Source organism: Ascaphus truei, chromosome 7, assembly GCF_040206685.1.
Source record: "Ascaphus truei isolate aAscTru1 chromosome 7, aAscTru1.hap1, whole genome shotgun sequence".
In the NCBI taxonomy this organism is placed as follows: domain Eukaryota; kingdom Metazoa; phylum Chordata; class Amphibia; order Anura; family Ascaphidae; genus Ascaphus; species Ascaphus truei.
In genome coordinates, this window is record NC_134489.1 from 39715628 (window position 1) to 39726896 (window position 11269).

Sequence of the window (11269 nt, forward strand, 5' to 3'; positions counted from 1 at the left end):
TAAAGGGCGAGTAGCCGTGCCAGGTAGACTGGTAGTTGCAGGAAGGGCTGCGAGTGTACACAATACACACTAGATACCCGCACTGACTACGGTTGTGAAAAATGAAAAAGTGGCGCTCTTTATTCCATAGCACACCAAGCATACCCGACGTTTCAGGCCCAGAGCGACCTTCTTCAGAACCCTGAAGGATCCAGGATACTTGATGTGCTATGGAAGCCCACTTTGTCAGCACACACACGTTTTAGGAGGATTGAGGGCCCAAGATGACATTTTCCCCTTAAAAAAAAAAAAAGAAGGTTATCAACACCAAAGCAATAGGAACATGTTCTGTATGAGCCTGTAATAAATATTTCATACACACGCCACCAAACTCCAAATGCCATTTTATTGTTGGGAGTATATAGCGGACAGGGTGCATTACATGGAACTGGTTATACGAGTACAAGGCAGTGCTCCCCAAATCGGACAATAAATACAAAACATTTCCCTTCCAGATTACAGTATGGAGACAGAGGGGAAACCCCAAACTGCACATTTTGTGGCTGTTCAGTGCTCCGTTTGGTTCCGGGTCGCTGTGCACGTCCTGGGGGCTCTCTCTGCCAGCTCACTCCTGGGGTGCGTCTGGGGCTCCTCTGCCTTGGTCTTCTCCCTTTCTCTTGTGCCCAGAGACAATGTCATCTATACGAAGCAGCAGGATTGCCGTCTGCGAGAGGAAAATCACCAGCGTTACAAAGTGCAGATCATTTAAAACCCTTGGCAGAACCACCCCTTATACTGCCGGCCAATCTAGCTAACATCTCAATCCCTGCCAACAGTACCCAAAAGGCCTGAATGTCTTAGTACCTTCAATACGTCCTGTTATCTGCTCATTCTCACACAAATCTCATGTCAGGTGTGTAACTACTGCTAATTGATGTACATGGATTTCCATTTTTGTTTTAATAGTGTTTACATGGCATATTGTGAATGGAAAGTAACTGAAGAACCAAACAAACAGGTGACTGAGGAATTTGAATGTTGCTGATATTATTCTGTCTGCTGTGACATTCTAAAGCAGCCGTTTCTTGTTCCCAGTCTGTATAATAAGACCACCATCTATATTTAGTTTTTCCGGGAAACTTCATACATTTTGAGGAATCCTGGATTTAATCAACTCAGGGGCGGCCAACTCCAGCCCTCAAGGGCCACCAACAGGTCAGGTTTTCAGGATCTTTGCTTCAGCACAAGTGGTGCAGTTGAAGAGTGAGCCACCGTTGCCGAAACAGGGATAGCCTGAAAATCTGACCTGTTGGTGGCCTTTGAGGAATGAAGTTGCCCACCCCTAACTTGCCCGGTAATGGCAATTTCCACCTCGTATATCTTACCTCCACTGCAGTTTTGTAAATCTGTAATTTGACAGCTAGAGGCTCCCAAATGCCCAAATCCTTCATGTCCGCCAACGTTCCAGTCTCGCCATTAACACCCCAGGTCTGGCTGCCCTCCTGAGTGTGCTTTGCCTGCAAGAAAAACAAAACGGTTTGCCAAAAAGCCCTCTCGTGCCCCAAAGATCCGTCCGCATGTAGAACCGCTTTAGAAATATCCGCTTTGTATTGCCTTTAACCATTGCTAGAATAGCAGTTTCTTGTGTAACAGCAATGGGGCCTGTATGATTTAATGCCCATCATAGGAATTTCTGACAAAAAGAAAACTTGACTGCGTCTAACGATTCAGTTTCTCCCCGTTATTGAAGGACGGCCCGCCCACCCGCCCAGGACACGAGCAGCGACACACAGTAAAGCTTAGTCTTACTCTCAGAGATGTCAATACACGGATGGTGCTGGCTCCACAGTTTTGAATGAGCGTCCTTGGAATGACCTCGAGTGCCTGGGACACGGCACGGTATGGCCACTGCTCCACCCCGGTCATGACCTTTGACTTTTCGGTTAGAACGTGAGCCACGCTCATCTCGGCCGCTCCTCCCCCGGGCACCAGGTAAGGGTCGATCAGCACGTTACGGCACACCTGCATGGCGTCTTGCAGGTTACGCTCCACCTCCTACAAAAAAAAGGAGAGGATCGTTATCGGGCCTGCTCTAGACCCTGGCAGCACCGGCGGAGCGCTGGGGTCTCAAATACAGACAGAAAACCATTATACATAGAATCTGATGACAGATGGGAACTCCTTTGCACACCTAGCGTTGGCCATTCTCCCATCTGCTGGAAGACTTCAGACCCTCCGATATTCCATATTTAGAATCCCCTGCTCTGTATCCCAGGCATTATTTCATTCCCTTTCTGTATCAGCCTCTACCAGCTTTATGACCAAAGTGAACTTTAGCAGCAACAAGTTAATAAAATCTGTTAAACGTAAGGGATTGATTCAATGTTTTACTTTAAGGGCGATTGAATGTTAAAGGAAGTTGATTACATGAAATCATTACAAATATTTCCATTATATTGAGCTTCCCCTTAATGGAGCGATCCAAGCAGCCTCTTAATATGTTTTTGCCCTGGATTGTAGCAGGGGGTCTCTGGAGCTGAACCCCATTGATTGCAGCTCCTATGAACCCCGCTTCTGGAGATACTTACCTCTGTAGTCTGTGCCGGCAGCTGCTCCGGCTGAGATAGTCAGACTTCAAAGTTATCAAACGCTCCCCCGTCACACGAGCCAATAGGAAGCCGAACCCAATGATGTCGCAGCTTTCTATAGGCCCGCAGTGCGCAGGAGCTTTGAAAAGCCGCCATTACATTCTCCATGATAACAGAGCGGCTACCGGCATCCTCCATGGAGGTAAATATCTCCAGAAGCAAGGGGTCAAAGGAGCTGAAATTAATGGGATCCAGCCAATGAGACCCACTGCTTCAATGCCGGGTGTAAAAAATAAGTTTGTTTCAAACGTGCATGGCTGCCAGCTTTAAAGACACTCAGCAATGTGTTCCAGGCCCCCCTGGAATGGAACGGTTAAATCGATGCGGGTATACAAGTCAGCAGCACTTACAGCCAGGATCTCCTTGCTGGCCCCACGAAGAACGATGGTGCAGGCTTTCGGGTCCTTGCACTCCGTGATGTAGGTGAAATACTCATCTCCTATCTTCTTGATTTCAAAAAGCCCTGCACCGGTCCCAACGTCCTCCTCCCGCAGCTCGTCAGTGCGGCTGGCGATACGGGCACCACAGGCCCTGCGGCAAAAAGGGTCAGAGGGATGAGACACAGCAGACACACAGTCTGGCAAGCGAAAGGATTAACAGGATACACACGCCACATGGCATGTGCGTGAAGCTTCCACCATTGCCCTTTACCTGGCAATCCTGTTGTTGTCAGTCTTGCGGACCCTGCGGATGGCAGTGATATTGGCCTTCACAAGGTAATGCTGAGCCAGATCTGAAAAACAATGCAAGTTAAACCACAGAATTAGAGCCCAATGTTAGTCTAAGGCCTCGGACATGGTATGGCAGACCGCTGAGCGAACAGACTGCCTTAAGGCAGTGATCGCTTCCTTGTGACGTGCATGCGCGCGAAAGGGGGCGTGCGTTGCATGAGAAATCAGTTAAACTGATTTCAACGCGACAGACGTCACTAGGAATGCCTCCCACGGCCCGTCTGGTATGGCCAGGGGAAAGCACCCGCTTTTCCCTCAGCCTCCGCGCGGGCTGCTGCACCATGTCCGCAGCCTAATGTAGACGCAAAATTATTTCTGCATCATTAGGCTCGACTATTTATTGTTTGTACAAACTCACGGATGGCTGCTAGAAGTAAACAAGAAAACCTTACGTCATAAAATGGTACCACAGCCTACAAAGCATTGCACAACCTGATATTCCTAGCATCCCAAAGTACATTTGGTGTTACTTTGTGTAGTGAAGGAGGGATAAACTGAAGGGAGATAAAAATTCTACAAACAGGTGATCTAACATGAGAACAATTACATGAAAACTGGAGAATCATGACTCCTTCTCTGCCCGAGAGGTATTTAGAGACATTCCTGGGCCCAGTGATAGAGAGGGTTAAACGCCTACTGAGCACATACAAAGAGCTTTTGCACAATGCTGATCGAAATGTAATAAGTCCCCCCACCGCAGAACAGCCTCGCAAGCTTACCGGAGATTCCCTTCTCTGTGATAATGATATCTGGTTTGAGTCGGATGATGTCTTCACAGATCTGCTGGATGTATTCCTCCTCCATCTGGAGGATGCGGGCAAAGTCCTCCTCCCGCGTTATTTCAATCTCCGTCTGTGTGCAAAGACGTCACTTTTATTGGATTCTAGTGCTTACCATTCAGGAAGTTCTTCAGAACAAGTCGATACAACACGCATTTAGGAGGACAACCCAACAGATGTAATACGGTGTGGGCATTTCCAGCCCAAGGCAGGGCTACAACTGCAGACATTATGCACAGCATGATGTGCTCATGAAATTAACCTCACACTACATTGTGGAGTATTGCACATGCTGGGCTCAAAAAGTAAAAAAAAGTCTCACATCCACATCATATGCACAGGGCCGCCAACCAGGGGGGGGGACGGGGGGACAGCCAGGACTGCAGTCCGGGGCCCAGCACCCTGACGGCAACATTAGTGTTTGTCTGCACCCGAGCCCCCCTTCTGGGGTACCATGGGCTCTCCCCTTTTCTGTCCGACGCCCATTTGGAAGGGGATACCCCAACCCTTCCTTCTGCAGCCTCTGCCAGGCCCTTCTGTTAACCGGCCATAGTGATCCAGCAGGACTCCGTTTTAGTGGGCCTCCAGGAGGCACATCACAGGGCCCCAGGTAAGCGCCCACACACCTCTGCACAATACCCCCTGACCCCCCAGGCCCATTAACCCTTATATAGAAACTCCTGGGTTCAGCATACCTGGCTCTCTCCTTTCTTGTACTCCAGGGAGCAGTCCAGAAGGATGATACGTGGGTTCTTGATGTGCCGGCGCATCCTTGGGTGAGTGACATCTTTATTTACCATCACGCCACGCAGGACACACGAGTCTTCGATTATTCCTCCGGGAATCTGAAGAGCAACAAGAGAGTGAGGAACATGTACAGCATATTACACGTCTACAAATAAGAGCTGGTACATTGTGCAGTATCGATAATCCTAACCTGCCCCTCGTTACCATAAATACATTTCTAATCTAAAAAATGTGCATGTACAGATAGCTTTAATTGTACCTGCAAAGCAATTGCCTACAGTATTGTCTTGCACAGGAGGAGTTACACTAGAGAAATAATGCAGCATGTTCCTTCTAGAAACTGGTAAAGGGGAGGAAGGTGCACTCACAATTAGTGCTGCCACAGTGCTCAGAAAGCCCCAGTGAGTTGGGGTATAGCAACTCCTGGGGGAAAAGGAGACAGCACTCCGGTGGTCTAGGCAAAAAAAAATGTTTTCGTGCAAAAATACAAGGATCAGCGTTTCGGTCCGAGTGTGGACAAATCCGAAACGATGATCCTTGTACTTTTCGCTAAAAACAAAAACATTTTTTTGCCAAGACCACTAGAGTACTATCTTTTTCCAGGACCTTCTAGACCAGGTGTGGCCAACTTCAGTCCGAGGGCCGCCACCAGGTTAGGTTAAGGATATCCCTGCTTCAGCACAGGTGGCTCAGTTGAATAACACCGCCTGCGCTGAAGCAGGGACATCCTGACCTGTATGTGGCCCTTAAGGACTGGGAATTGCTCACCCCTGATCTTGATACTGTACATAGCAGACACCAAGATGATACAGGTAGCTGCTGGTTTATTTACATTGCATTTGAGCGCAAAATTCACCTTTTCTACTTTGGCGTATTTCTTGATGTCTATCTCCTTCCTGCCGTTTTCCTCTAATTCCACGGTTTTCACCGCGTCGAGAGAGATGTTGCAGGCCAGGTCTGCCCAGAGGCTGATTGCCTTGGTGTTTATAGCGCTGTTAATGATCTTCAGCATCATCGCGCGGTCACTTACATCAACGGGAGTGCTGCGGGGAAAGCAAAGGAGCACGTGAGCACCGGGTCAGAAAGCCCAGCTTGCCATAACCATCATTGACCGATTGGACTCGTGGAACATTCATATTTGAGTCCTTCACAGCTAACCTAGGAGAAATCAGAACCGCACACTTCTCATACACAGGGAAACTCTCTAATAAATATTTTATCTCGACAACACAAGCCGCACCGAGATGGACAAAACAGCTGCCTGTGAATGCCAGTTTGCAGGCTAAAGCCAGCATTATTATAAATAACGATAAAGCTGCAGCACAGGAGGATGACACCTAACAACTTGTCTGCTACGGGAATTCAGTGGCCAAATACTTCATGTTTATGCCCACAGAAGAGCTCTCTGTGCCTGCCGTGTCCTCCTGGGTTGAGCATGATGTAACAAACTAATAATCCTACCTGATTTCCTTCAGAGAATTGATCATATCGTCCAGGGCCTTGCGATAGGCGCTGATGATCACAGTTGGATGCATTTGCTGCTCCAAAAACTGCTCCGCAACCGCCATCATTTCCCCAGCTGGGATTAGAGAAACAGACTTTAGGAATTCAGCCCAACTTCATTTCCCCCCCAATCAGGAATGGAAAAGGTTTATGCAGCCAGCAATCCAGAAGTCAATTGATTACAGCCCGCTGCATTACCAGCGTTTAATAAAAGGTGTCACTATTTTAACCACTGTTGTCCAACCACAAACATACTTCTGACACTCACCAAGAATGATGACAGACGTGGTCCCATCTCCAACTTCCTCATCCTGTGTACGGCTGATTTCAATCATGGATTTGGCTGCAGGGTGCTGTACTTGGATCTGGGGTGGGAGTTACGCGACAAGATGGAATGTCATAGGGGCTTCATAATCATTCATTAACGTGCCGGCATTTAAGTGGCTCGCAAGTTCCGCAAAGCACAAGTTAAAATGACGCATTTTGTGAACGCATGTCAGCCAATTCCATGTACCCGGTCATTTGGCAATGCCTTACACACCGCCAGAGCAGCTCGTGTATAAATCACACGGCTGTAGCCATATCATTCCAGCTGCAATTCTGAGGCAGGCACATTACCACTTCAAGAGCAGGAGAATTGGGCCGATTCTGAACACCTGCCCAAAATATGTAAGTGCCCCGCCAGCAGCGAAGGAGTTAATCTAATTTAACAGAAATGGGCAATCTATTCTTGGGAAAACAGTTATTCTAAACCGGGGGTGGCCAATTCCAGACCTCAAGGGCCACCGCAGGTCAGGTTTTCAGGCTATCCCTGCTGCAGCGCAGGTGGCTCAATCACTGGCTCAGTCAAAGACTGAAACAGGGATATCCCCAATACCTGACCTGTTGGTGGCCCTTGAGGACTGGAGTTGGCCACCCTTTGCTGTAAATGAAAGCCTCTCACCTTGTTAACAGTGCAGTAACGTGAAATATAGTTGGTGGGTGGTCACAGCAACAGGAACTCAGCCGGATACATGAATAAATAAAAACAGCTTTATTGCACTGTAGTGCTGCGCATCACAAAACGGAGAACACCTCTGACGCGTTTCGTTCCGTACAGGAACTTTATCAAAGAGTACAAAGATCTCTCACACTGAAGTGTTATATACACAGTCCCTTGTCCTGATAGGTCAATATATAATTGCAAACAGATGATAACAATTAGCAATCAATACTTGTCATTACTGGGAGGGCTATGTAAACACTGCAGTGTATGAAATAGAACAAACATCAATATAATAATTGATACCTTGATATATATATATATAATATATAATGAGTATTGTGCATAGAACTATAATTCATTGTATAATTAATTTGTATTATCTATATGCATGAATTATAGTTCTATGCACAATACTCATTATATATCAAGGTATGAATTATGATATATATTATCTATATGTATCAATTGTTGCTCTATGCACACTAGTCATTATAAATCTACCTACGAATTAGGTTTAATATGCTTCATTAATTCTTCTTGACATTTGTCCATTGGACTATATCCCCATATATATGTTCTATCCTTGTGTTTTCATAATAATGTTTCAAGGATGATACTATCTGATATCACAGATGCTGCTATTCACAGATCTTGATTTTAAATTATATGTTTAAATTTGTAATGTTTACATGTTACCATTTGGTATTGATGTTTGTTCTATTTCATACACTGCAGTGTTTACATAGCCCTCCCAGTAATGACAAGTATTGATTGCTAATTGTTATCATCTGTTTGCAATTATATATTGACCTATCAGGACAAGGGACTGTGTATATAACACTTCAGTGTGAGAGATCTTTGTACTCTTTGATAAAGTTCCTGTACGGAACGAAACGCGTCAGAGGTGTTCTCCGTTTTGTGATGCGCAGCACTACAGTGCAATAAAGCTGTTTTTATTTATTCATGTATCCGGCTGAGTTCCTGTTGCTGTGACCACCCACCAACTATATTTCACGTTACTGCGACTACCGGTGTGGAACACGCAAGCTACAAAGCAGAGCTGGGAGCTGACCTTCATGATTCCCCTCCTGATGAGCACATAGAAATTATACATTACGCCCGCCTAAAGAGATTCAAGATTGCTGAGACCCAGGGCGTCCTTCACTACCATCCGCAGCATAGCTGCCGGCCCTCGGGGATGACGTCACACGCCAGCGCGACACCCGAGGAGACGAGACCAGCCAGGCACAGGCATTGAAGAGACCGGGTCGGGTAAGGGCAGCAGGCTTTTCCAGTGTGAGTACACGAGAGGGGTAGCCTTTTGGTTGCCTCTTTTCTTGTCTCGGATTTCCCCTGTGTACTAGCCCCCCACCCAGGTTGCACTTTATATCGTTATCTGTCAGAGCCTGGCTGTTGTTCTCCTCCACACAGGATCTTCAAGCCTGCCCAGTAGCTGTTCATTTTTCTTTATACATGTACCAGAGACTGTTTACACACCACTAATACCAGTCCTGTTGTGGATATTGGGAGCACCGGATACTTGGGGTTCATTCCCACATACTACAAATTGTTAACAGTGCACATAGCTTGTGGCCTATGTGCCCCAATGCTGTGCCGGCTGATTGTGGTTACATTTGGTTAGAAGTACAAACCTCTCTAAGAATTGCATTCCCATCGTTGGTCATTACGATTCCCCCCATTGGGTCTAGAAGCATCTGAGGAGACAGAAAGGAGGATTGTAGCTTTAGATTGGATGCGCTTTGAAACATACCTTCCTATGCAGCTGATCACACACTGCTGCATGCACCGATCACACTGTGCCAATCCCATTCATATCAGAGCAACACAATGCATTACTGTGCAATATGATACTGTGCCCAAGGCAAACCAGAGAATACTGCGTGAGTTAACAGGCGCCCAATTAATTCATGTAACACACCAGAGGCAGTATTTATGAACAGAGAAACAGGTACAGTACCTTCATCATCGCTCTTGGTCCCAAACATGTTCGAATGATGTCTGCAATGGTCTAAAGAATGAAAAAGTAACAAATACAAACATAAGGTTTCTTTGTTCAACACATCTGTTAATCATCACAACAAACAGCTTTCACACCATGACAAAATGACTAAGGGTGTGTATGTAGGGGTGCTAGCCGCGCGCACGCCGGGGGGCTGTCTACAAGCCTGATGAAGGCGGCGCCCGGTTAGGTATGGGATTAGCGGGATTAAGCAGTCTGTACCTTTGCAGCATTAATGTTTCCTTTCTGGACCTTCCTTCCAGACTCACGTTTCATATTCTGACCTAAAAACACGAACATACAAAAAGCGTGTAAACAATCACGTCTGACAGTGCCATGACACGAGAAACCAACTGAATGCATTTCAGCTTTTGCAGCATGTGGTGTTTCGGACAAGGGACAGTTAGAAACAAAAGCTTTGGGGACAGACCTCTTTGTTGAATACATTTTATCCCCTATGACTTGTAACTTGTTAGTGTGCAATCCCATTGGCTTCTCATGGTTTTGGGGACACGGCACAAACAGTCACAGCAGCTTGTATTCAAATAAACATGTATTTGCTTTACAAAGAATTCTGCAGCAGACTCTGATCTGGAAAGGCTACAATCTAATTATTAGTGACCAAGTACAAGAAGATAAAGTGGGGTAGACACCACCAACTCTTCCTCCAAAGGGGGAGGGGATCAAGAAGACACCCCCTCTTCTTCCAGAGGGATGGGGGGGACAAGGCACCCCTCTCTTTCTCAGGGGGGTGGGGGGTTATGAGGACCCCCCATCATCCAGCCTGCTCCCATTACATCCAAAGATGGGGGGGTGGGTGTCAAGGAGGACCCCCCCATCACCCAAAGACGGGGGGGGGGGTATCAAGGAGGACCCCTCCCCCCCCCATCATCCAAAGACGGGGGGGGGGGTCAAGGAGGGCCCCCCCCATCATCCAAAGACGGGGGGGTCAACGAGGACGTCTCCCCCCCATTAACCAAAGACGGGGGAGGGGGTGTCAAGGAGGACCCATCCCCCCCATTATCCAAAGACGGGGGGGGGGGTGTCAAGGAGGACCCATCCCCTCCATTATCCAAAGACGGGGGGGGGTGTCAAGGAGGACCCATCCCCCCCATTATCCAAAGACGGGGGGGTGTCAAGGAGGACCCATCCCCCCATTATCCAAAGACGGGGGGGTGTCAAGGAGGACCCATCCCCCCATTATCCAAAGACGGGGGGGGTGTCAAGGAGGACCCACTCCATCATCCAAAGACGGGGGGGGGGTCAAGGAGGATCGGACCCCCCCCCCCATCATCCAAAGACGGGGGGGTCAAGGAGGACCCCTCCCCCATCATCCAAAGACGGGGGGGGGTCAAGGAGGACCCCGCCCCCATCATCAAAAGACGGGGGGTGGGGTCAAGAAGGACCCCTCCCTCTCCCATCATCCAAAAACGGGGGGGTTCGAGGAGGCCCCCCCTCACCCAAAAGGAGGGATCGGGTCAAGGAGACCTCTCTCCCTCATCCAAAAGGAGGGGTCAAGGAGGACGCGATGTCCAGAAGGGCGGTGTCAGGGAGACGAGCTGTGGCTGTCAGGCAGATGCTGAGTAACGTGTGCTGCCGCCGGGGAGCAGGCCCGGGTCGCACTGTATGACAGGGCGGGTTACACGGGGCCCGCAGGCCTCCCACACCCCCAGTGATTTCTCCCAGTGGCCCCGGATACTCACTCAGCACGAGAACCGGGCGGCCCATCATCTTGGCGGCGGGTGGTAGTGGGGGAGCCGGCGCAGAGAGAAGCTTCTGGAGAAAGAACAGAGCGCGATGTTAGCGCACACTAACCCAACACCCTTCAACCAATCACAGGCGCTGTCTAAGCTCAAACAACCTATCGTACGCAGGGA

The 11269-nt window shown here is 48.2% G+C and overlaps 1 protein-coding gene across 1 annotated transcript; it reads right to left on the reverse strand.

The window, feature by feature from the left end:
• Nucleotides 1-366: 366 nt before the first annotated feature.
• Nucleotides 367-11252, reverse strand: CCT3 (chaperonin containing TCP1 subunit 3). The gene is made up of 14 exons (XM_075607837.1): nucleotides 11096-11252; nucleotides 9615-9676; nucleotides 9351-9401; nucleotides 9025-9087; nucleotides 6656-6752; nucleotides 6346-6463; nucleotides 5741-5927; nucleotides 4833-4982; nucleotides 4078-4210; nucleotides 3279-3360; nucleotides 2978-3158; nucleotides 1789-2034; nucleotides 1365-1496; nucleotides 367-703 (listed from the first exon to the last, which is right to left on the reverse strand). Exons 1-14 carry the CDS (start codon nucleotides 11121-11123, stop codon nucleotides 605-607), a joined length of 1629 nt encoding a protein of 542 aa, XP_075463952.1. The 5' UTR covers nucleotides 11124-11252; the 3' UTR covers nucleotides 367-604.
• Between the last annotated feature and the right edge of the window lie 17 nt (nucleotides 11253-11269).

Excerpts from the sequence above, each read along its gene's own strand:
- CCT3 (XM_075607837.1), bottom strand. The coding sequence starts at position 11,123 with ATGATGGGCCGCCCGGTTCTCGTGCTGA. Across the intron at positions 6,753-9,024 it reads GGAATGCAATTCTTAGAGAG|ATCCAAGTACAGCACCCTGC; the intron begins GTTTGTACTTCT and ends CTCCCACCCCAG. Across the intron at positions 4,983-5,740 it reads AATACGCCAAAGTAGAAAAG|ATTCCCGGAGGAATAATCGA; the intron begins GTGAATTTTGCG and ends GTTGCTCTTCAG.